At 42.1% G+C, this 26,385-nt stretch overlaps 1 protein-coding gene across 1 annotated transcript; it reads left to right on the top strand.

Moving 5' to 3' along the window:
* The first annotated feature begins 2,967 nt into the window (after positions 1–2,967).
* Positions 2,968–25,419, top strand: bmp7b (bone morphogenetic protein 7b). The gene is made up of 7 exons (XM_063464736.1): positions 2,968–3,659; positions 18,407–18,599; positions 19,961–20,109; positions 22,455–22,658; positions 23,750–23,826; positions 24,164–24,274; positions 24,476–25,419. Exons 1-7 carry the CDS (start codon positions 3,260–3,262, stop codon positions 24,623–24,625), a joined length of 1,284 nt encoding a protein of 427 aa, XP_063320806.1. The 5' UTR covers positions 2,968–3,259; the 3' UTR covers positions 24,626–25,419.
* The last annotated feature ends 966 nt before the right edge of the window (positions 25,420–26,385 follow it).

The following is a 26,385-nucleotide window of genomic DNA, read 5'->3' as shown; positions in this document are numbered from 1 at the left end:
CCAAATTAAAGAACGACATAAGGGTTGGGTTGCAATTGCCAGTTCCAAATTATATGTAACCTATTTGTTATTGCTCAAGTCTAATAAAAGTCCTCTTGAATTTTTATCGCCGCCCTTTTTCATGATTATTGTACCTGGCAAAACATTACGTTTAGTTGTTAAACACTGAGTTTTGGTTCTTTGGTTGTTGAGCTTTACAATGTGAACTAGTTTGAAGCTGTTTCATATACCCACCCCCCTCTTTTCTTCTGCCTGTCTCACAGCTGTGTCTCATATGTTCATGAGGCCCCTGGAAGTGTGAGACACCAGAAGGGGAACATTTGCAATAGCTCAGCTCCACCTGGTTAGGCTGTTTTAACAGGCCGTCGGTTTGTGCAGCGCACACAGTGGGGTTACGCCAAAAACATAGACGAAGGAGGACAGGACCAGCAGACGAGGGAGGGGGCATGAGCAAAAAATGTGCCTCCGCCCTCTTGTGTCCTGGCACCCCAGCCCTACACTTCTTTATTTGAAGGTCAGTTTACCTTGAAAAAAAGTTTTACTGTATCGTCTGTTGGTCTACTTGGTCAGACCCCGCCCCGCCCCTCTTCCACCAAACCTCATCCGCCTCACTGCATGCACAGGTCTTCAAAGGACTACTGCCTGCTGCTCTCTGAGGCAACACATGAAATAAATATTAATCTGACCTCTGACCGCATGCTTTGAGCTCCTAAGCAGAGTTAACCGGGCAGACAGAAAGAGCATCAACTCTTGTCATAGCTAAAAAGAAGTAAAAAGAAAGAAGCACAATATTTTGAAGTGTTACCTGGGTGTGAAAGCATTTCCAGGTATATTTCACTGCACCGCTGTGTGGTCTTCTTTGGAGCTTTGCATCATGCTCCAACCTGTTGGAGTGTAGTGGGGAGGTGTTTATTTGCTCAGATCCCCTAAGATCATAATGGAAAGAGCGCATGTGTGTGCAGTCAAAATGCTCCAGGCCAAATGCTGGGTTTTAAAAGAAAAGACCTTTTGAGTTTACCATTATGAGCTCTAATAGAATAAGCCTTGTCATCATGGCTGCACAGCTGTTCAACTCAGCAGAGTTTTCTTCCTGAAAAGACTTACTCAGGTACACTGCATGTCTACGTGTCTACGTTTTTCAGCAGCTAAGCAGAAATAATCTGTGTATGTTTTATTTTATTCATTTATTTTTAACATTTTCTTTTACAGGCCCAAACAGAGTGTCTCACCATTTGTCTGGCTTGTGTATTTTAGCCAAAATATTCAATTTAGTGGGACACACTTAAGACAAGTTGTGGCTATTCTTTTGGAAGTTTGTATGTGTGTGTGTATGCGTGTGTGCATTACTGACAGGATATTCAAACACTGTTTGTTCTACTTTTCTACTAGTCCCCCTTGTCAAAGGCCCCTTAGTGCAGCTTACCCTGCCTGGCCTCTGCCTGTGCCCACTGTTTACTGGGACTGTCACCAGACTCATGGAGGCCGAAACAAAGGGGGGTCTGTTCTTATTGTCCCGTCCAGGATTGTCAGCCCTTCTCTGGGCACAAACTGAACTGAGGGCTGGGGGTTGTTTGAAGAGCACTGGGGGCATCTGACCTCACCAGACTTACAGAAAGGGCATGAGAATGAGACAATGAGAAAGTCAAAAGAAAGTGAGAAAGAGAGGAAGATGTATAGCTATAACCCAGGACCTTTCAAGTCCTCTGTCGGAAACTGCTGTTATGTAAACACCTGCAGCCATTAGCTGATTCTATCTGAGGCACCGGATAGAAATGTTTATATGTTACATACTACTGAAAGGCGAGTTAAAAGCAAATAGAGTATTAGATATACAAAATGAGTAGTGGCAGGCTATGTAAGCTTTAATGCTTTAAGCAATGTTGAATTGTCATTGGAAAAAAGAGGAGTGGAACGCCTTTGAAGACAAGAACAACCACATTAAATGGGCAGGAAGGTGAGCTAAGACCCCAAGACATGCTCTACCTCCTTTCCTCCCTTTCCTCTGTTTGCAATCATAGCTTAAGCTGTCTGGCAGCCTCTCTTGCTGTGCCATTGAAGTCTAATTTTATTGTCATAAAAATCACCTGGCAAGCTGTAGCCTGAAGACCCTTTGAAACTCCTCTCTCTGTGCAGTGAGTACTCTCTAGATAAAGCAGTCATTCCCGGGCCATCTGAAGTCCCTCCGCCTGTGTCAGTGAGAGCAAAGCGCACATGAGGGTCAGAAGCGTTCTATTAAAGTGTGGTGTTTAAGAGGTGCTGGTGCCAGGGGGGCAGATGGAGGAATGAAGCAGCTGCCGAACATCTGCACCCCTCCTTTGCAGTCTGAGCCCTGTGCACTGCTGCTTTTGTCACAAACTTCCTGCTCTAGCTCTGGGGATGGAAAACTAGGATATCTTCAGAAATGCAGCGTGAAATGGCAGTTGTGGGGCTGCAGTACAGCCTCTTTGACATCAAAAGATAGCAGGCTTTAGAATCTCAGAGCCACATGACCCAAGGCATTCAGAGAGTGCACCTGCAGATCAGCCAATTAACTATTGTAATGGCAGGACTGCAACTACATGTTGCGACCTCTCCTACAGTACTGAAGTATTCACTTGCAAAGTCAAATAAGAACTCTCTGATATGAAATCAGCCTTCCATATGTACGCTCACCATGAACGGTCTGTTTTGGCTGTCTTAACATCAGTCATTAGTGAATTATCACGAGCCTACAGGTACTAGGAAATGTGGAAAGCATTGACGAAATGTGGTGTATAATAAACTGAAGCGTCATAATACAAATCCAGTCCTAATCCTTTTCTTATTTGCACATGTAGCCTCAAGGCGTTCTCCTACTGGCAACAAAGCCAGGCTAGCTCTGCTCAATAAGGCAACCACAACATTCTCTCTCTCGCTCTCCCTCTCTCTCTCTCTCTACTCCTCTTTGCAAACAGCGCCTCCTCAAAACTTGTTCTCGTCTCTCCTAGTGAAACCTGTCTGCTTGCAGCCTCCTCTCTGCAGTTGCAGGCTGCACTACAGCTGGTAGAGCTTGACCACAGGTTGCGCATGAGGTCCACGCGTCCAGGAAAGCAGTCAATAAAAGGACTTTGAAGTGAAGTTGATGTTTCACTCGGCAGCACGTCCCTCAACATGAGGGACCGTAACTGATTCTGGATATTAAACACAGAGAGCCTGCTGCTAAAAGTTTACTAACCATTTTTTTTTTTTTTTTTAGAGTTTCAGTGATCCGAATTGGGCGCAATTACGCACTGCGAGCATTATGGCACAGATTTTGGATAAGCGTGCTCCCGTTTTGCTCTTGGTTTGGAGCTACTGCGTCCTGGCAAACACTGCCTTTACGAACTTTACGTTGGACAACGAGTTTCACTCCAGTTTCATCCACCGTCGGCTGAAGAGCCAGGAGCGCAGAGAGATGCAGCGGGAGATCCTGTCGATCTTGGGGCTGCCGCACCGGCCGCGACCCCACCTCCATGGAAAACACAATGCTGCCCCGATGTTCATGCTGGACTTATACAACGCCATGTCTACAGACGGAGACGAGGACAGATACTCCTATCCTTACAAACCCGTCTTCACCACACAGGGTCCACCGATAGCCAGCCTGCAAGACAACAACTTCTTAAACGATGCAGACATGGTCATGAGCTTTGTGAATTTAGGTAGGCACTTTATTTTCTTAAGTCTCCCATCAAATTCTGTTTTATATAAATCCCCTCCCAGAAAAACAAGATCGTGGAGAATAATAAACACGTTGAAATATTATCAATGTAATCGTTGCTATGCGCGTCATAATAACCCAGGTCTTTTATTTGATTAATAAAATGTAGTACTAGTATGACTGTCTTTATCTATTAATTATCAAACACATAGCAAGGACTTTGAAAAAAAAAAGAAGCTTTTTTTAAGGACACATATCTTTGGCTTGACGATTATAAGTGTTGAGAAGTTTCATATGTTAATTCGCGTCGGTGTTCTTTTTTTAACAAGGAGATTTAGTACTTTTAATATTGCACTCTGCTTGATACATCTTACACGTTGTTTTTGGGACAAATCAGGCTTTTAGTCATATGATATGTAAGTGTCAAAGGTGGAAGAGCAGAATGACTGTGGTGGTATTTTATCTTCTTACAGCGCTTCACGTAAAGGAACTGCATACGTATTTTTCTGATGGTACACCTGTGTCCACACAAAGGAGACCAGCACAATAACCACGTTTACATACTGCAGTTATCTAGCTAATACCAGGAGTGGCACATTCCAGTGTCCTTCTATGTTAAACAGCTGTGCAACCAGCTAATGTTCAGGTGCTGTTCTGTGGATGATGGACCAGCCAGCAGCTAACTTGTCAGCCATGTGTTATCTAAAGAATGAGTAAGTCAACAGCAGAATGAGTTCAAAGTGCACTGGGTCCTCCCTTAACTCTAATCTGGAGACATCCCTCACATCACAAATAATGCCAGCCAGTGATGTTAGTTTAGTCACAGTGTGGTTTAATTAGATTCAGTTGTTCACAAAGTGAATAACAATTGCGTAGGACATACTTCACATCAATAAAACTGCTTTGTTGAAAGTTGTTTCCTGGCCCAATGTGCTTATCTAATCAAATATGTTTATTGAAATCGAACACTCCTGGACTTTTTATTGCTGCCAGCAACAGTCAGAGGTTGTTAAGTGTAAATAGTCAAAACATTAGCATGTGGTATCAGATTTATGGATTGATAAAAGCATCATTATAATTCAATTTACTTAACAAATTCTGTAGTCACAGCAACAGCTCCATTTATGTTCCAGTAGAGTAGCTTTTACATATCAATCTGGTACCAGACAGACATAGAAATAAATCAAATCTGTTGGAGGCATACGGGTGGTTACAGTTTTTGTAAGCCAATAGATTTTTTTTCTTGACTTTCTGCAAGCAGTGAGACATTTACATTCAATCCTGGAAAGCTCATTGTTGGAGTGTCTTGGCAAGAGAGAGGGAGGTGACACTGGCTCCTCCACTGCACTGTGTAATTACTGTGGGAGCTGCTGCATTGTGACTATTTTTGACAGGCTGTGACACAGATGGATCTGACCACAGAGACTCAAGACACAAGTCAAGGGCCTCGCAAAGTCAAGGGCCAAGACGGCACTAAGATGGCGAGAAAGAAGGGAGAAGGGAGCCTTTGGCAGAGTGATAAAGTTGGTCTATTTTGCAAACATCTTTTTAGCAAAAAACTTTTGCAAGATGGCTTACATCAGCTAGGGAGAACTTTTTTATTTCCTATGTTAACAAAAACAAAGTCACACTGCCCTCTTGAAATCTTGCGGCTAATGTAATCACTAATGGCATCTGCTCAGGTTGAGTCTTCCTCACAGCACATATTTAGTGTTCCCTCAAATGACACTCATTTGGATATAAACAGCGCATTCGTGATTTAATCTGCCACGTGTTAGATCTATCAGTAGGGTCCATTCTTAGGCTGGTTCCGTACTCTCATGTGATACCATCAAATAGACATCCTGGTGGCTTTATTCAAAACAGCAGATAATATGCAATTTTGTTACCCTTTACACGAGAGGGAGGGAGGGAGAGGGAATTCACTGAGAAGAAAGTGATGGCTTTCAAATGGATTGACTATTTCCTCTCCAAATTCCTTCCTTTCCACATTTGCTCGTTGTGGTTTTTGTTTTCTTATTTAGGTTGTCTGAGAGCAAAATGAGTGTAGCTTTTATTTAAAAATTGTCCCTCAAAACTGCATGTCTCTGTAGCTACTGAGCCAAGGTACATTAGTCAGACTTTGTACCCTGGGCGCTGCTTCCTGAGAGGCCTGTTTTCATGCACTGTTTGCATTTAAATTTAAGGTCAAATATGGGAAAATGGATCTGAGTTTAGAATTGCCATCAAAATCAAAGATCCCTGAGCCACTAGAATAGTCCATAGAATGTAAAATAATTGTTCTAGCTCTCGCTCTTCCTTACTGATTGCCACTCAACAGAGCTGATACACTTTGTTGTCAGCTTGTTTGAGTATATGCAGAGACCAATGCAGCCAGCTAGGGTGGGTGTGGGCTTTGGGACAGACCTCAGGCCAGGGAAGTCCTCTCTCTGAGTCACTTCAGTTTAAAAGGCCAGCTGTGTAAATGACTTACAGCATGCATTCAGAATGCATACTGCTGCATGGAGCGCAGCTCACCCAGGTCCTGGGTGTGTGCCGCACATGTACATGTAGCACACCAGAAAATTAGCACACTCACACTGCTGTCATAGCTTAGTAACAATAATGAATTTTACCTGAAATGCCCATTTACACATCCCTAACCACAGGAAAGGGCCATGACTTGGCTGTCTGCTATTTGCATCCTGGATGACTTAAAGAGAAGCAACATCATCACCTGTGCTGTGTGTGTGTGTGTGTGTGCGTGCGTGCCTGCATGCGTGTGTGTGTGTGCGTGTGAAGAGGGAGGTGAGGGCATAGTCTTTTACTGCAAGATGTTTTCATGAGGTGTGTTAGTCACAGCGCCCTTATTTTTCCTGTTCTCATGCAATCACGGATTAATGTATTCTTATGGGGCTGTGAGTCAATCACAGTGCTACACTAAGGCAATCATTTAGTGGAAGCTACATTTAGCAGATTCATATGCTGATGATATGGTAGTGTCATGTTATTACTCCAAGTTAAGACCAATTTTATCCTTTGTGTTTCTAATTGCCAGCAATTCTTAAAGTTCTGGCATGTCTGATTTTAGTTGCTGAATGTCCTACCCTGCCTGTGGCACCCAGCTTCATGCCTATTAAGTCAAACTGAAGAGGGTAATCAAAGTCACAAATTCACATTTTGTTCTTCTCAAGTTATATCCGTTTAAAGTTTTTAGATAACCATAAAGGCCTGAACGCCCTATCAAACTGTGGCTTTACAGATAATTCTTATTAATTGTGGCAGTGCTTGCAAAATTGTCAACTTGTTCGTCTGTGGGATGTTTTCAGCTGGCAGTGTAAGGTCCAACACTGTAGAATTGGCAGTTTGTTTAAAAAATTGAATTTTTTTTTGTTGAAGTAAGCTTGGTTTAAGCTAAAGAACAATATTATTACTTAGTTCCCTCTTGCTGTTCACAGTAAATTTTGTGGTTTTTATTCACTGAAATAGGATTTATTATTTCACATTTAATAGGTTACCCTTGAGCTCCGCACTATTAACGGGCCATAATCCTTTAATTACTACTTGAAGCCACAGATGGCGCTGTTACCATTTTACAGTTGAAGTTGCGGTAAAAGTTCCTATAACCCTTTTTTGTGTCTGCCTGTAGGGCCTCCCTTTCTCTGATCGCATTTTGTTTTCCTCTACCTTCTCTTGCTCTCTCATGCTGGTCCTGTGGATCTGAGACACTTCTGCGACACCTCAGGCTTCGGAGCGGCAGCGGACAGATCTGACGGCTCGCATTAGCCCAAGTGTCTGTTCGGCACCCTCACACCCCTCAGTCCTGCTTTGCGCGCTTCCGCTACTCTGCAGGGGGTATCTCACCCCGGCACCACTCTCCCTAGAGTTAACCACCACTATTTGCACCTCCTTTAGATCCCTATAGAGCTCATTAACTCTAATAACACACCTGGTGCCTAAAACCAGATATGCGTAGTCAGTCAAAAGGGGCTGAACAAACAAGACTGGAACACTGCACTAAATTATACAAATTGACTGATACCCTGTAATGATCTGTCTTTTTCTTTATTTTTCGGTTGCTCTCACTCTAACAGTGTTTTAAACACAGAACCGGGAACAAGTAAGTCATAGTTTCCGTATGCTAAAAGGAGACTGGTGATGAAAAGCGGAGTGCAAGGGAAGTGTAGCTTGCTCAAGATGTTTATCCTATAAAGAGCAAAGAGAGTTTGATCTCTTGGGTACAGAGTGACTATCCACAGTAGGGCGATTACCACGTTAGGAAACATCCTGCCCACTGGCAGCAACTGATGACATCATGCCTGCGTGATGCATTTATACTGCTGTAGGGTCTGACAGCACTGGCTCTCTGGGAAAGGGTCAGCAAAGTTTCATGCTATAACTTACTCACACTTAACGATCATTAACTTGCCACAGCAGGAGTGTGCGCACGGTCACGAACACATGCCTTTGAGCCTGTGCACAAGAAGAAACAGTAACCACAGGAAGAAGAGTCTTTACATTTAAGACTTGTGGTCAAACCAGACGTCTTTTGCTTGAAGGCCATGGAGAGGTTTGAGATTATACTAACAGCAGCTTTGCTGACCTCTTACTCTCACTGCAGCCATAAAACATGTTTGCCCTCTGCACCCATAAACCGTACTTTTGGGTTCTACCTCGTGCTTCGCCGGGCATCACGAATCCGAGATTTATACAGAATATGTGAGAACCTCGAAGAAACACTGACTGTAAAGACTTTCTTGATATCTTGATGCATGCTCAATCATCCAGGTAAGACAATCCCAAAAAGCCAAAGCACTACAAAGTGATAAAGTCAGTCTCCAAAGAGGTCGAAGAAGTCACTTGGATGAGTGACGAAACAGTTCTCTCACTGAAAACGTTGTGACCCAATTCCACCAGAATAAAATTTTTGGGACTTTCTTGGTACAGTCATTCTCACTTGCTTCTGCTGGTATAGAGCCATGCAGATGGTTTTGTTTTAAAGCAATAATTTGGCTGTTCAGTGAACACGCTTTATCACTTTGTAGTGGAGTGTTGGGTAAAAAGATCAATAGCTCGCTGTGAAACATGAAGCAGCAGGGCAGCTGAGACTTGCACTAATTACACCCTGTTTGTTTAATTAATGAAAACAGTGAAGTGTAAAAGCAACATTTTGCTGAGGTTTATTTGCCAAGCTATTTCTTCATTGCTCCAGTAGCTTACTGTATACTGTCATCCTCTATCTGACACAACTCCTCCTTAAAACCCTAAAGCTGTCATTTTTACATTTCTGTTTTTGTATGAATAAAACAGCTGGTGAACTTCAGAGATGCTTGTAGTTAGATTTTGATGTAGCCAGGCTAGATGCTGCCCTGTGCTTCAAATCTTTGTACAAAGCTAATTTAGCTCTGCCATGGATGTAATATTGATCTTTTTATCAAAATAAAGATGAGACAGCAAACAAATCCAGTTTAAAAAAAAAGATTCCTTCAATTTGGCTTTGAAATACCCAATATTGAGATTTCTTTCTGTATGATGTATGATAGAGGTTAACTGAAATCTTTTTATGTTGCTCACTACATCAAATCACAGTTCATTTTTCAACTACTCATTAACTAAGGAGTGAATCTGAAGAACCTGCTCGACAGTGACGGTTCTGAATATTGGAACGTGCAACTTGTATCAGCTTGCTCCCTTGTCAAAGGCAACTAGATATTATTGAAAGGTGACTGTGACTATAAAGCAGCCACATCCTAAATCTACAGCAGTCTTTGTTTTGATATAATGTGCTGGAAGACAGGGATAAACTGTAGGGATTAACTATAGGATAAAACAACTCAGAGATGTGGAATTGCAGCCATTCAGTTTCCCCCACTCTTCCCCTCATCCCCCTGTTTTTATGTTCTCTAATTTTGTGACCACAGGAGCCACACCCTCCTCATCCAGCCAAGCCACCCCTTATTATAGACCTCAGGAAAATTCACATACAATACTCATGTTGGCAGAAGGAGAAACTTCTTAAAATTGTCTCCTGCATCACAGTGCAGTGTCTTACGCACGTGTGATGGACACATTGACACCCTGTTTTTATCAGCTTGTTGTTTATTTGGTGGAATCACAGCCCATTCCTTCTTAAAATAAATAAAATAGCTGTGAGGAAACTCAAGGGAAACTCAGCTGCTTGCCTGAAGAAATAGAAACCTGTGATAGCCAGTTCATGTTCCATGCTTCACAGGCACAATATTTCAGCACTTATCATAAAACCACTTGCGTACAGTTGTTGCTTGGCTTTTACAAGCTTTGATTTGGCTGTCGGAGCCTGGTGAGGAATCTGGTCAGTATTATGGGCTTCCGCTAACGCAATCTTCCACTAGGAGAACTAACACACATTACACAATGCAGCTGGTGACTGGGCAGGGTAGGTGGCTCTAAAATAGTATTTGAGTACGCACTCCCGTCACGGCTCCAACATGAAAGTTCTCAAGCACAAGATGTTCACACAAGGAAAGACAATAAGGAATGAAATGTGTGGCATCTATTTGCGATCCACCTTTATCCTCATGTTTCTTCTTTCATTTCATTCCTTCTCTCTCTTTCTCTCCCCTCTGCCCTGTCAGTGCCTCAGTGCCATGCAAAGAGCGGTGCATTTGTTTTTGCATCAACAGAGCTATTGGTCCCAGGATCTTTGACTTTGCTCTCGCCCCATCTGCCCTCTCAGCTTCACTGTTTGGTACCTGCTGTCATGGAAGTGCAGGGGAGTGCAGATGCTGCTGCGCACTGATAAGGCAAGGCCAAAGTAACCCAGATGATAGAAATGTAGGAAAATGTGTGGAAATATTTTTTATTCAGTGGATCAGGTTTTTGCATTTCAATATGCATATTGGGGTTTTAGCCAAAAAGCAAATTATTTCAGTTACTGCAGAATTAGAGCCACATATGGACAAAAGAAATATGCAAGGAAGGAGAGTAAAATTATTAGAAACACTAAAATGAGTGCAGCATTCCTGGCAATGAAGGAGGTCCGTCTATCATTGAGGCAGAGCTAGAACGCCCGCTGCTTAGTACATCTGGGCTTTTTGACCACTCGCCACATCGTCCCACCCGCAGATTGTTTCATCATCTCTCTCAGCGAGTGCCTTAGCCTGGCCAAATGCACAGAGGTTCTGTTATGTACATCCAGATATCATTTCGGACTCCTGGGTTCAACAGGTGAATTTCTTAGATAAGGCATTGGGAAAAAAACATAATCTTCCTTGATCTTGTCAGCTGTGTACTCTGTGAAGCTGTTGAAAGCTTATGAGAAAAGAGATTAATTGTCTCCATTTGTGGTATTTATTTACACACTAGACCTTGGTGCAATACATCAAATTGTGGAGTACATTAAGAGAAATTACCTGAGAGGCTATCTGTACTAGCTATTACATTCCTTTGCTTCTGCTCACTCCCTGTCCAGCAGAAGGCAATAAAACGTGCACTCAATAACACTAATTAGCTCCAGAAACATTCCTTCTGAGCAGGAAAGTGAGCATACGTTGCTCTCCACACTTGTACATATGAAAGTAGATAAATATGCATGTGCTTTTTCATTCACTGGGAGTGTACACAGAAGCGATTACATAAATCTAGAGGAGGAAGAAAGATGTGTTACAGTCACAGTGTCAAGGACAGGCTGCATGCAAAGAGGAAAGACTTGCCTTCAACGCATACTTTGTAGGCCAGACTTTATTCTGGCCCTCATGTGAGAAGCCTCCTCAAACACAGCTGGGGAAGAAGCTGTAATAAAGAAAGACAGCGACAAACAAATTCAGCAACTCAAGAATAGATGAAAGGTGAAATCTCTCTGCTTCTCTCTGGTGTGTTTAATAGAAAAGCATGGAGAAATTAAGGGAAGAGGAAGGGAATGCTATGGTTTGCATTCAGAGAAAGTGTGTGGATGTGTGTGAAAGAGAGATGGGGAGTGGAAAAACATACAAAAGAACTTGAGAAAGTGTTGAAATGTTTTATGTCTGGGAGCACAGGAGGCCTAAACCTCTGGAGATGAGGGGCAGAGTAGGAGTTTGGAGACTAAATACCACGCAGCACCTCTGGGACCATAAAACAACAAGTTAATTAATACTAGGAGGCCAGTGGTGATAATCAATACTGTTGATTCAGGAGAATAGGCAGGGAAATTTGGTATCATATGGCCCTGTGTGTAGGACATACTGAAAACTGGGCCAGACATGATGGTGGAGGTTTAGTTAAGGGGACTTGTTGGACGCCGAAAAGATAAAGTTTCTCTGCACAGCTGCTTTGGCCTGCAGACAGCGGGAAACATCTGTATTAGCCTCAGCACCACGGGCAGCCCACTGTGAAGAGGAATGCAAGGAGCAATAGAGAGAAGGGTGGGGAGGGAATGAATGTGAGATATGAGTGTGTATTTAAAAAAGAAATATTGGAGTTCTTCACTTGCTATTACCTGACTTGGCTACTAGCTATAAAACTAGAGCTGCGTGCCTCTGGTGTGACTATAGCGTGACACAACTGCTTCTGAGCGCACAAGTGTGTGACACAGTGTTGTCTGCAAGCCAGAGCCTCTTATATGTCTAAACTAATTCACCAGTTAGTCATTCCTTCCCTTCTCTGGTCTCCATTATCTTGCTCTTAACACACAATATGTGGAGAAGGAACTGTGGCAGCTCCTATGGGAACAGACAGAGGGGCATGAATGGTGCAGGGCCCGGTGGTGCCATATCAAGTCATCGAGGCAACACAGAGGAATATGTACATGGAAGTGCAGGTCTGTGTGGTACTTCTCCATCTCCACGATGAGAGAAAGATTTGTTCGTTTAGTTCTTTTCACATCTGTTTAGTGAGATGTATCACATCTGGTGCTGATTAGCAGCACTAGAACACTTAAAAATTAATATAATTTTTCATTGGCTTGGTATTTATTCACTTTGTAGATGTTTTTGCTACAGCCTCCCTTGTGACTTAGAATAAGAGCTGATTACCATTACTGCTGCTGCTTACATGTCCCGTGATCTATCGGGTTTAGTTCCCACAAAAGCAAGAGAAGAACCCAGCTATTCATATATAAGCATAAAGAATGGGACACAAGTACAGAGAAGGAAGGACAACATACACTCTAGACCAGTATTACACATGTGTAATACTGTTCGTCTCCATAATATGATAATAACAAAAGAGGTCTGAGAGTACATATTTGCATCCAGGCTGAAAATTCCCTCCACATCATGCATGAGATCAGTCCCCGGATCCAGAGATGTATCTGGATCCAGATTAGTTTATAATACTTTCTTGAGAACAAAAACAAGACGGTATTTCCCACATTTTCTTCAGTTTCATATGTACTATTTGTTGAAATATGATGCAACATGTCCTGTTTTGCAAAGAACAAAACAAACAAACAAAAAAAGGATCTGAATGAAATTCAATCACTGCTAAATGTTTGGCAAAACAAATTCCATGCAAATTTATTTATTATATTTGAGTAATCCTACTAACAATCAGACAAGGCTAAACTCTTTATTTGTGTTGAAAAGTAACTTTTGTATATTAATCTTTGACTTATTAATGGACATATGTGGGTTACCCATTTTTAATGGTCAATAAATACTCCTAGTAAGCCAGTTAATATTACTTCCTAATTCAGTTGCATGAGTGCCAGGTTGACATCAGTGCTAAGCTCTCACTATTCAGACTTAAAGCAAGCCAAAGATTTACTCTTGTCCTGCCTCTTGCACAAGACTTTTTTTCCCCCCTGCTTAGAGTTCTTGGTCAGCGTCCTCTTTGGTCTTCTTCAAGCTGTCACAAGGCTCATATTTGGTGGTGTGTGACATAGTGCCTTTGAGCATTAAGCAGCATGCTTCTTGTGGAAAAATTGTGTCCAATCAGGCAAAGTTACGTAATGCATTTGGGGTCAGAATGGAAATGAAAAGGGGAGTCACTCTCTTTGACATGTGTTAATGTGCCAGTTACTCATTTTGAAATTGTTATTTTATGGTTAAAAAAGTTATTGAAGTGTAAATCAACAGTAGTCGTGTCTGTTTTTGCTGTTATTAAATGTGTATGTTTTAAATGTGAGTGGGCTTTTTTAAATCCTTTTTTTCTAATGGATAAAAGTCCTTGAGCCCTATGATTTCACAGAGCAGCAATTTACTCAAATGTTAGTCTAACACAAGTAAATTAGTGAGTAAGTGCACTTTCTGGGGACTATGTCAGTTTGATTTATTTATGCAACCAGAAAGGTGTATGTGACATTAAAGCCGTGGTTTTATACAAAGTGCTGAAATAACATATTGTCCTTTTCTTGGGGGGGGGGGTAAATCTATCTCAAAAAATGTTATAGGAGTCTATGTCTATGCACACAATATCTGTTTTAACACAAAGACATGTTGGATTTTTTTTGCTTTTTTGATAATTCGAAAAATGTGTTCAAAATGATCCTTTTTACATTTGATTCTTCTCTCCAGAAAGAATTGCGGTTTTGGCTTAGCATGGGCTAAGATGCTAATACAGTGTTCATGAAAAACCTTCTGGCTGCCAGGTGCATGGTAAACTGAGAGGATGGAGGACTCACTGTCCCTCTGATATCTGTGATGTGTGCTGCTGTGCACGTGTGTGGCCTGCTCTTGTTTCTTGTTAAATGATATGGGATAACCATGCATCATCAGCGTTTTTAGAAAAAGCAATCAGACGTCTTAAGACCAAATGATAAAAGCAGCTCGCTGTGTAAGAGTAAGTGCTTGTGCGCTTGTGTGTGTGTTTGCCTCTTTGCATTTGTGTGTTGTTGCGTCTCTAATTATGGATTACAAAAACCCATAATGATTGTGTTACCGTGCTGTGACGCACAAGACTGTTCACTTCACAGGCAATACTTTGTGATAGTTGTGCGTGTGCAATGGACTATTTTTCTGTTTGTGTGTGTGTCCGTGTTTAGGACTCCGACTGATTTGGACGTTGAAAACTCTGAATGAAGGGTTCACATGGCATCAGAGGGTGTGTTTGCCATGTTTGTGGTGTGTGTGTTTTTGCGACACAGGTGGGGTGAAGGCTGCTCACTTCCTCCCAGAGGAAGTCATAAATGCACTCACTTGGCTTTAACTGTGCCTTGTCCCCTCATCTGACGACTGCTTCCTTTGGAGAGAATTAAAAGAGAGAAAATGGAAGAATTATGGCAGAGGCCTTAGCTGCACTCTGTACGCTGCGTTATATTTTTTTACACAAATTACACAAATACCAGCACTGAAGAGTGGACATTTGATGTGAGAGGAAAATATTTAGTGTGGGAGTTTTACAGCAGCAGCATCCAACTGCTCTCATAAGCAAAGATAAAGAGCTTTTACAGTAAAGGGGCGGGGTGGCTGCTCAGGGGGGGCTCAAGAACAGGTCTGGCTTTCTCCCCAGAGGGACTGCACCTGCACTGGGCTACAGAAGGAGGGAGAGTTCCCTGGGACAGTAGAAGAATAAGCAGGCTCTAAAATTGTGTGAGAAGGTACCAGGGTAAATTAGTAACAAGAAGTAATTGTTTCCTGGAATAATAACATTAAAGTGGTAGTCCTTACTTGTTGCATTCCTCGTAATATTGCGGGCATGTCCTGTTGTGTGGGGATGTGTCCTAGAAGGTCCTGGAAGATGATACATGATAGTGATGTTTTTTTTTGTTTTTTTTTTGTCTGTCCCATTTGGTTCTTTAGCCGTCAGAATTGTTGTCTGAAGACCAACAAGGATACCAAATGGATTTATTTTGCCAAATGGATCATCATGGCATTGCCGTATTGGTCCATTTGATCAACTTTTGTTGTTATTATTTATTTTATTTTCAGTAGTTACAGATGAGACAGACATGATTGGGGGATAGGAAAGGGAGAAAGAAAGAGAGGAAGGAAAAGAAAAACAGAAGGGAAGAGGGACAGTGAGAAAGGGCACTTACAAAGACAAAGAGAAAAAAAAATCTCCTGGATCACCTGTTGAGAGAAAAAGAATAGAAAACAAGCAAAAAAAAAACAAAGCAACATACTAAACACAACACCATCATGTTAATCTAGCTAAGTGTAAACAGCAATAAATACTAAATATTGAATGTTGTTGTGCAGCACAGACAGCGCACAATGTGCTTTGAAGTAGCAGCTAAGAAAGGTGTAGTTTATGTCTACGAACAGTGAACACCCATGTGCACACCCGTGTGGATCAGCGCGCTTGTATACAGAAGGTTTCCCCATGTAACGGTCTGGAGGGCCATAGCCCCGTCCCCCAGGGCATGAAGCAGGCATGGAGGAGATCCAGGCTCCAGACATCCAGGGACCCCAGAGTGCGAGAGCCCAAGGAGTACCACCGGAGGGGCATCCGTGCCACCCTCCTGGGAAGGGCTGAGGAGATCCCCAGACGAGGGGTCACCCAGTAGCCACGGAGCAGAAGCCAGAGGGGGCTGCACTGGCGCGCCCGCCGGCTCTGCCGGCAGCCAGCTGTGCCAGAGTGAACCGAGCTGCAGGCCCCGAGGCCGGAGGTTCGAGGGCCCCCTTTGCCCCGGAAGAGGCCTGACCGAGCGACAAGCACCAGGCCCCGCCAAGTAGCCACCGGGAGTGAGCTGGTGTATACCTGAGCGCCCAGCCCCGGACACCAAGAACCACCAATGCACCGACCCCTGAGTGCATCAGTTACCGGCAGGGAGTGTGGTGAGGGGAGATAGGCCTCCATACTTTGGAGGGCCTGGGTGTTCCCAGGGAGGTGGAGTCTAAGACCTGACCTGACATATAAACACAGACAAACAGGCACACACAGACACAAACATGCATTCCCACCCTCATGCACACATATACAAACACTCAGCACTCATCCAACGTAGGAATAGACATATATGCACATGTACACACAATCGCACTCCCCAGATAGTGATGTTTAAAGGAATATGAAAGAGAATATATATTTCATTTTCACACTTATTTAGAGTTACCTAGGAGTCTTTGAATCTCAAATGGTCAGAAATTTTAAATTCTTTTACAGCATATGCATGCAACAAAGGCCCCAAACAGACAGACTTTGCTTTAAGTGGTCAGAGGCCAAAAATGAGCCATCACTGTGCGATTATCCAGTGTGCAGTAGAGTCTGAGCTTGAGGTGACCTGCAGGTGGAGAGGTATAAGCCAGCTTGTATGCATGCACGTATTGTCAAAACACAGTCTAATGTTGTAATGTTTGACTTCAGGGTGGGAGCTCAATGAAGGCTCTGATTGATGGCCTGAATGAGAAGAGATAATAAACAAGTGGCACTGCTTAGATCCACTGGTGTTGAATTGATAAAAGCATGTGGTGAAATCCACAAAACCTTGAATTTAAAAAGCTGTACAGCTTTTGAAACCATCAGTGTGTGCCCATAGATGGAGAACAATGGGAGCCTAAAGCTGCCCCTCACTGAAGAGTAATTAGATCCTTTCTTATACCAAATCATCTCACAGTGCTGCCATTGTACGTTGTCCTTCAGCAACAGGGTTTAATAGAGATAGAAATGAAAGGGGATGTAGGAAAGAGATCCTTATACTTGTACTATCTATCTATCTATCTATCTATCTATCTATCTATCTATCTATCTATCTATCTATCTATCTATCTATCTATCTATCTATCTATCTATCTATCTATCTATCTATCTATCTATCTATCTATCTATCTATCTATCTATCTATCTATCTATCTATCTATCTATCTATCTATCTATTTATCTACTTGTGTATGTTTTGGGCACCTTTCTACTTTGTTGGCTGGAATAGCTGCTTAAAGTTCTTGAGAGAAACTTTTGTTAACTATCAGAAGAAAGTGTCATTTCACCCACAAACACAAGCTTGAAACACAAGCAAAACAAAATTAAAAAAAAAGTTTCAGTATCACTTGAGCCTGACTCAATAATGTATATTTATTTCCTTTGATTTTTTTTTTTGTACGTTTGAGTGCATCTTTTATATTTGTGTGTATATGCATACATACTTATATGGGTGGGGGACCTGTCTATCAGCTAATAAAGACAAAAGTGGTGGGTGCCTCAGGAGATGATGAGATAAGAAAGGCACTGACCCCTGGGATGTCCTGCTGGGACATAAGATGAGCAAGGTCAGGGAGGTACAGGAGGGGTTGGAAAGCTGGGATGTGAGGATGAGAGAGAACAAGGGGTAGGGAAGGGGTACACCGAACATCAAGCTCTAACTCATGAGAACCAGATGAAGGGCAGACTGGATGACTCTCTGGGGCTATGAAGGGAAGAGAGGGGGAAGAAAGAGGCTCATAAAGCTGTCAGAGTCCGCCCGCATCTCTCTATCACGGCTCAGTGTGTGCCAGATGCATTGCTTTTAGTGCTAGTTCTCATGAATGTTTCAATCATAAGCCAACATGTGTATTGAATAGCTATAGATGTGTTTAATTTGGGGCTGACCCAGAGTCTGACAAGCTATGTCATCTCCTCACTAATAACTGAGGATGATGGACAGTTTAGGAAAAATGAATTGTAGAAAGTCTGAGAGTAAAAGACATTTGTTGTCTTCCTACTTTGCAAGCATATGTTTTGTTTCCCTGGAAGATGCAACTCAATACCACACGAAAAGCTTTTAAGTTTCATAAAAAAGTCACATTAGCCCTTTGTGTCTGCCTGTAAAAATTTAGTATCACTGCTAAAGGGGAGAATGCAACATAACTCATGTGAATGGGAAACATTCTTTGAATACATACAGCCTCTTTAAAGATACATTTTTCATGTTTTTTTTTTTATGTTTATGTTTTGCAGTGGAGCACGATAAAGAATTCCTACCGGTGCGGCGGCATCATCGAGAGTTCAAATTCGATCTATCACGAATCCCTGAGGGTGAGGCAGTCACTGCTGCCGAATTCCGTATATATAAAGACTTCATCCATGAACGGTATGATAATGAGACCTTCCGTATCAGCATCTACCAGGTGTTGGAGGAACACTCAGACAGGTGAGCATCGGTTCGTGGTTATGTGTTTAAAAGATTAGTTGGATGCTGAAAAGACAGTTTCAGGGGCTGGACCACACCTCACTTACTAACCTGCCGGTTGTACATTTATAAGTGCCTTCTCCCTACATGCTAGTATATTCTTGTTTCCTTACCTCACCTTTTCTTTTATTTTCTAGTCCTAGTCCATACAAGGGTTACCTACCCAGGCTTTACTGCTATTCTCTGTCATTGTCTCATCATAACTAGGGTGGGGTCCTTGCCAGTGGTAAAAAAGACAAAGTCAGTCGACATGGCATCGTGATATGTTAATATTTAGTTCAAATCGCTCATCTTCATAGGAACAGACTTTTAGTCTGAAGTTATTTATCAGTAAGAAATGCTTCCTTTTGTTGTAATGTATGTTTCCTGTAGCAAACACTTTGACTGATCTGGAAAAAAAATACAAATAGCAAGAACTATTGCCCTGTCTTATACAAATGTCCCAGTAAGTAACAGCTTAACAGAGGGGTAGGCCCAGAACCTGAAAACAAATTCAAAAAATTCAAGGAAGTCTAGTCATCAATAATTTTATGTCATAGATCTATGCTTTTTCTATTGAGACATGTAAAAATGACCTAAAATTTATAAACGAATTAAAGTTTTAACAACTTATCTTGAAGGCTTTGATACACCTACCAGTAGTTATACATGTAACCCTGGAATGGCCCATATCCAGCTATCTTCAGCCCCTCCTAAAGGTTTCTATTATCCAAAGGGAACAACACCGTCATTTATCCCTTTGCCAAAGACAGGCCCAGGTACATGAATGAACCAGAGCTCTGTGACACACTATCTTCCCAGTCAGAAAATAGGTCGGGATACATGAATGGCCACATGAAGAACAAGGGATTTTAGTCTCCAATGGTGAAAGGGCAGAAAGGGTCAGAGTTTACTGCTGAACAATAGGACCGACTTGGATATGCACTGTTTCTCTTTTCACACATTCTTGTCCTCTCTCACAGCTGTACTTTTTGCTCCCTTTCTTTCTTTGGCTTTTTGGCTCTCCCACAAAATTCCAGCCAGTGATGGACCGTGTGTAGTGTATGAAAGGACCCGTCGTTTATAAAGCCATTATTGTCAATTAAGAAAATGAAGTGTTCCCCTGGGCCTCACCAGCTGGAGCCCTCCCCGCCTCCCTTGCCTTACTCTCTGTCTTGCTTCATCGCTCTCTTTGGTTGACTCTGTCACACTCCCTCTCTCCAATCAACAGCTCTGCTTTGGTCACTTAGCTGCACACGCTGTCACCTTGTCTCTACCTTTAAAAAAAAATAGATCGTGCATGTCAACATGTAATTTTAAATGACTTTTCTTGTCCCTTTCAGGGAGTCAGACCTATTTCTGCTGAACTCGAGAGTGATCTGGGCAGCGGAGGAGGGCTGGTTGGTGTTTGATGTAACAGCCACCAGTAACCACTGGGTCCTGAACCCTGGCAGAAATCTGGGTCTACAGCTGGCTCTGGAGAGCACAAATGGTCAGGGGAATGAATGTCACAGAAATACACAGAGTGTGATCAAAATGTTTAGTGACTTGGCCCATAAAGAGCAAAAACTTGTCCAGCTTTAAATTTGGCAGCTTTTTCCTTGTGCACTTGTGGACTGCTTCCAGTGCTCCTGCTACATTTGGATCATTCCCCGGAAGTCCTGTTCTGTTCACTGTGAAACTCAAAATTGCGCAAAGAGCTAATATTGAACTTTTGTGTCATACTGACCCAGTCATTACTGGTAAGGAGACTTCAGTGCCTGGCTATGACTGAGACACTACACAGCGGTCTGAGGGTTTTTTTTTGAGACGTTCACAGGATGTCATGAATTAGTTTTCCTGAGTCAGAATCTCAACTCAGAGTTTTACTGTAAAGTCCTGAGGTGACTGAGGAAGAACAACAAACTGCCAATAGTATGAACTGTGGCATGAATCATTATCAGTCACCATAAAATGGAGTGAAAAAGCTGAGTTCAGAAAGAATAGTTTATCTGTTTTAATTTTCTAGAAAGAAAAATGCATTCAAGGGTCACTGATTTAACACAAAGAAAGAGATTCAGCTCAGTGAAAGTCATCAGTCCTGATACGTGCCTGTTCTGACACGTAACAGGACCACTTTAAGTGGTCCACGGGTGTGCAAGGGAAGGGTATTCAAATCACAACAGTTTGTTTTTTTATGGGCAGGAAAAAATATTTTGATTGTAACTATATTTACTGTCTCATGGCTATGTGCTAGGTAATTGAGCTAGTGTACTTGTGTAATGTGTTTTCCACAGAAATTAATAGCTGTTACTCACAAATTGCTACAGAAAAGGACATGAACAAAGGTACAGAGGCTAGCCTATAAAAAAATATAAAAGATACTTATAGACTCTGTATATGCAAACTGTAAGATATGCAAGGGTAAGATGTACGTTCACTTTTTTCAATTTATCTGGTCATTAATGCAAATGTCTACTTAGCTAATCACATGGCAGCAACTCAGTGCATTTAGGCATGTATCAGAATTTCCATGGGTCAATGGAAATTCAAATCAAGTATCAGAAGGGAGAAGTAAGGTGATTTAAGTGACTTTGAACATGGCACGTCATTTGTGCCAGACAGGCTGGTGTGAGTGTTTCAGAAACCTTTGAGCTACTGGAATTTTCCGCACAACCACCTCTACAGTTTACAGAGAATGAGAAAATACCTTTTTTTATGTCAGATGTCAGAGGTAACAGTAAATAACAGCTCAATACAACCAAAGTATGCAGAAGAACAGCTCTGAACACATAAACACATCAAACCTTGAAGCAGATGAACTACTACAGCAGAAGAGGGTGCACCTTAAAATGTCTTCAGAATACAGGTTTCTAATGCAAAAGAGTTTCAACTATATTTAAGGGTAAACGTTACAAAATAACAACCTTGCGTGAATAAACAGCATGAATCACAGTACTGTGCAGATGATTAAGGTTAGATGTTGAACACAAATGAAGGTCGGCATTGTATTGCAACAGACAAAGGCCTCCATCATCGCTGTAAAGGTTACAGTCAGATGATTTCTTCCTTGTGCGTGGAAAGATAAATCAAACCCTGCTTCTCATCATTCATCACCACTATCATCCGCCATACCCTCAGCATCATTAGCAGACATGCGGAAAATACAGTGTGCTAACCAAAGGATAACATCTCAGCAGGAGTTTGTCATCGAGAGCCTTAAATGTTTGTCAGCGAAAAACTTTATCAACAAACAGTCAGCAGGGAGTGTTTGAGAATATCATCCATCAAAGGATGGCAGGATGTTACATGTTAGGCGAGGAAAACAGACACTATGTAGCCTTCGAGGCGTGCAGTGGGTGTGCTGGTGAGGCCATATCTATGAGTGTGTGTTTGTGTGTTGGATCAGGTATGAAGGGTTATGGATGAGCGTGTACAGACAGGTTCCTGCGACTTCTCGTCGCCAGCAGCGACCAGAAGCCTTGATTTACCACTGAACAGTGATCAGACACACATTCTTCCGTGCGGGAACCAGATAGACACTACTGGAGTGCTTGTACACCCGCAAGCACAAACACACCCACGCAAACACAAGAAGGGAGGCTTTGATGTTCAGCGCTGCGTTTGTTCTTGCTATTTCAGAGGTGGAGAAGGGAGAGGAATTCAGAGAAGAAAGTCACATGTGTAAAACCAAATGCAGTGGTTTCAGTAAGAGCAGTTTATATGCAAAATAAAAACTTAAAAACAGCCACACTAAGCAGGGATATATTTATTTAAATTCAGGAGCTCAGCTTTTCTCGTTTGCACACTGATCTGTCTGAACACCTGTTGCACTGTCCTCTCTGTCACCCCCTACAGGAGAGAGTATCAGTCCTCGTACGGCAGGCCTGGTTGGTCGCAGTGGGCCTCAGAATAAACAGCCCTTCATGGTGGCCTTCTTCAAAGCCACTGAGGTGCACCTGCGAAGCATCCGCTCAGCTACAGGAGGGGGCAAACAGCGTAACCCCAGCCGCTCGAAAGGGGCAAAAAGCCAAGAGGCGCTTAGAGTGGCCAATGTTGCAGGTAAACACAAAATGTGTTTGTGTTTTATAAACATTCAGCTATGATTTATTCTGGCATGTTGGGATACCCCCCGGATCATTTGTATTTTGTATCCTTAGTGAAGAATTCATGGAATGGGAAATAAATAACTGGTACTCTACAGTTTCATAATAAAAGGGCCAACTCATGCAGCATGCTCAGTGAGGCGCTAACACACACACACACACACGAGCACGTGCATGTACCGAAATGCGAAAGTACATCCCTTTAATGGATGTGATTCCTGCGATGAATATTCAAGGCCTTTGTTTTGAAGGTGTGAGAGGGCTGTGTTTATGTGAAGCACTGAAACATTAGACTGTAATGCCTGAGCTTCAAATATGCCTCTGCTGTCTTTGTTTATTTACACAAGCATTACAGAGTACTTGGGGCCAAGTTCCCTGCATGGAGGTAAGGCAGCACGGGCTTTTATGGAAGAACACATCTGCAGCTTGCTGTGGGGCAACCCGGGCCACGACACATGGGCTAAATGGGCCTGTTTAGAACTCTGAATAGCAGTGGTCTTTAACTAGATGATGAGAACCAGTCGCTCATCATCATTTCCAATGTGAACCGCTTTCAGGAACTAATGCACCGCAGAGCCCCAGAGGTCACCAGAAGAAGCGAGAGATAGCATTTGATCAAAAACAGACTATTCTTTTCAACACATGGACCGAGTAAAAAGGAAAAAAAGACATGTTGAAATAAGCGGGAGAAAGGGGAGAGAGAATAAATAAAGTCAAGAGTTGTGAAAATGTGGCTCTGCTACTCTGCTTGCACATCTGCTTCATCCAGTGGAAACTCAAAGCCCGGCACAGTGACCTCTGCGCAGCATAACCCATTCATTTAAATCAATTAACCAAACTGCTTCTCTAGATGGAGGTGGTTTCTTTTAGTCATTGTACAAGTGTTGATGTTTTGCATGAGAACATAGTGGCGTGTTTAGGTCTGCTCTTTATCATTGCTGCCTAATTGGGGTCTGACGACAGAAAATAGTTACTCATCTAGCTGAGAAGGATAAAAGCACTCGTGCTGAAGTATAAACTCTCTCTATTTTTCTTCCTGTTCTATAGAAAACAGCAGTACTGATCAGAAGCAGGCATGCAAGAAGCATGAGCTCTACGTCAGTTTCAGAGACTTGGGGTGGCAGGTACGGAAACCATTCCTCTTTCTTCGGTCGCCAGAATTGCTTGGCCCAACAGAAGCCTAAATCAGACACTGCTGTTTGCTGCTCCTATCCCAGAATCTTGATCAGTGACACAATAAAAACCCAGAAATACCTTTGTTAGATGAAGTTACTGCTTTATTTGTGTTCTCTCAACACATAGTATAAGATATGGCATAATTAGGCCATATGAAGACAATACTGAAGGGTAACAGAAAACACATTAAACTCCTGTATGTCTTTTATAGAAACAAAGTATGAAAATATCCAACATATCAAAACAGTATAGCCAAACAAACCTGAATTTCTCCTCCACTCTCAGGACTGGATCATTGCTCCAGAAGGATATGCAGCATACTATTGCGAGGGAGAGTGTGCCTTCCCGTTGAACTCCTACATGAACGCCACAAACCATGCCATTGTGCAAACACTTGTGAGTAACCATAGAACGAGGGAAAAAAATGCAGCAGTCATGTTAAGAGTCTAATCATCTCATCAAATGTCAAGACAATGTAGCCACTGTTGGAACAACTGTGTTTAATTATCCAAAAAGGGCATCATTTTCAGCAGTATCCACGCAAATACCTTTTTTTTTCTTCTTCTTCACAACTTCTTTTCCTCCTCCTCTTCCCAGGTTCATTTCATTAACCCAGAGACAGTTCCTAAACCCTGCTGTGCCCCCACGCAGCTCAATGCCATCTCTGTGCTCTACTTTGATGACAGCTCGAACGTCATTCTCAAGAAATACCGCAACATGGTGGTCAGAGCTTGTGGCTGCCACTAGACCATCACCATCCTCGCATGGACACATGCATACGCACACACTCTTGGGAAAAAAAGGGCTTCCCCCTTGCTGTAATTTAAACATGTTGAGAGTTGGTTACAAAATATACTATGTGCTTTTTTTTTTTTGAAGACTGTCATTCTCAAATGAACAGATAAACACACACACTCATGTTTGTGCTTTCTACTGTGTATACGATACATTTAAAACAGTGATTGTAATGTATATTCATTCACACCCAACAATCTTTTGTTTATTTCAGTAATTATTCTAATTATTGTAGTTTATACTTTTACTGAGCGAGGGAGGATGAATCTGTATTTTTCTTCTATGTACAATACCATGTAAATATTTTGTTTTTTCAAAAACAAAGCAAGTGTATTTATTTTCTGTCACTTGGATTTGTGTTTTTTTTTTTTCCCTTTATGTAAAGCTGCCTACTTCCTTTGTCAGTATGAGTGCACACAAACTCTGAAGAAATGAAAAGAAAACTACTTTTGGCATTAGCATTGAGTTCAAATACGGCACACCGCGCTCTGCCTCAGAAGCATGACACGTTTATTTTGTAACAACAATCAGTTGAGCTGTCAGAGAGATGGGGGGGAAGAGAGTGGGATCTTTGTACGAAGCATCTTGTTCTGTGTGCTCGATATTTTCAGGTTTATATTTTTCTGCTGTAATACAATCTGTCATATTTAAAAGGTCTATTTATTGAGAGCCGGCTAAGTAACCATGTGCTCCAATGTCTCGACTATGTTTTACTGCTGAACTGGTACAACAATAAACAGGAGAAAAACAACAAAGCCACTTTGGGATTTATTGTTTAATCTGGACGGAGAGCAGAACTGTGTCCAAGTCTGAGGAGGACACACGCTGGTATTGAACTGTCTTACACGTTCCTGCACAAATATTTGCTCGGATTGTAGCCTCACCCTTCACCTGCTGACCTGAGATCTGTAACAAATTTTTTCCACATTCAAAAGCAAACTAAGAACTTCTCAGGCTTAGTTACTACGTGTGTGTGGGTTTGCATGCCTGTGTCTGTGGTTTACGTATATGAGGTGGATGTGGGTTGTTTTCTGTCGGCGAGTGTGTGTCGATGCTTCCACATGCATTCAAGTACAAAGCACACTGGGTTTACGTGTAAATATTTTGCAGTGGTTGCTGACAGCAGATTTGGGGAAAATGCAGGACGCTTGTGCGCATCGGTGTCGAGCACGCTGCACCGACTTTTACATTTAAACGATGCGATCCGTGACATGAGCTTTTGTTTTCAGATTTCAGATTCGGATTCATTAGGACAGCTGTTCATTTAACTACACAGCAGTTTCTGTTTCCAAAGCATTGGAGCTCTTACAGTATATTGAGAACTTTTACTGAAAGGGCTGATGAAAACAAATAAAGAGTTACGTTATGTGCAATTCCCTGCACACCTGAATGAGTGGAGGAAAATTGTGAAAACAGCTGAGTGGAACTTCTGCACACTTGGTTAAGTGCTGGGTACTTTAAAGAAGTGTAAGGTGATCGTTATAACCCCAGTAGTAATCTGGCTGGATAACTGTATTATGGGATGGTTGAGGTAGCATCTGTGTGTTCATATAACTACCTGCTGAAGGCTGGACAGTCTGGAAATTTCATCTTATAATTCCGATATTTCATCTGTGAGAAATATTCTGTAAAATTGTGAATTTGTGTTGACAAGTTAAAATTCTAAAATTCATAAAGTATGTATAACTACAAATACTAACTTGCTCTGCTGG

This window comes from Pelmatolapia mariae, linkage group LG20, assembly GCF_036321145.2.
Source record: "Pelmatolapia mariae isolate MD_Pm_ZW linkage group LG20, Pm_UMD_F_2, whole genome shotgun sequence".
Taxonomy (NCBI): domain Eukaryota; kingdom Metazoa; phylum Chordata; class Actinopteri; order Cichliformes; family Cichlidae; genus Pelmatolapia; species Pelmatolapia mariae.
The sequence above is the reverse complement of the archived record's forward strand: the minus strand, read 5'-3'. Positions and strand labels throughout refer to the sequence as shown.

What these genes read in the sequence shown, in the direction of transcription:
- bmp7b (XM_063464736.1), top strand. Translation starts at nt 3,260, where the DNA reads ATGGCACAGATTTTGGATAAGCGTGCTCCCGTTTTGCTCTTGGTTTGG. An exon ending in TAGAGTGGCCAATGTTGCAG is followed by an intron (nt 22,659 to 23,749) that starts GTAAACACAAAA and finishes CCTGTTCTATAG; the next exon opens with AAAACAGCAGTACTGATCAG. An exon ending in TCAGAGACTTGGGGTGGCAG is followed by an intron (nt 23,827 to 24,163) that starts GTACGGAAACCA and finishes CTCCACTCTCAG; the next exon opens with GACTGGATCATTGCTCCAGA.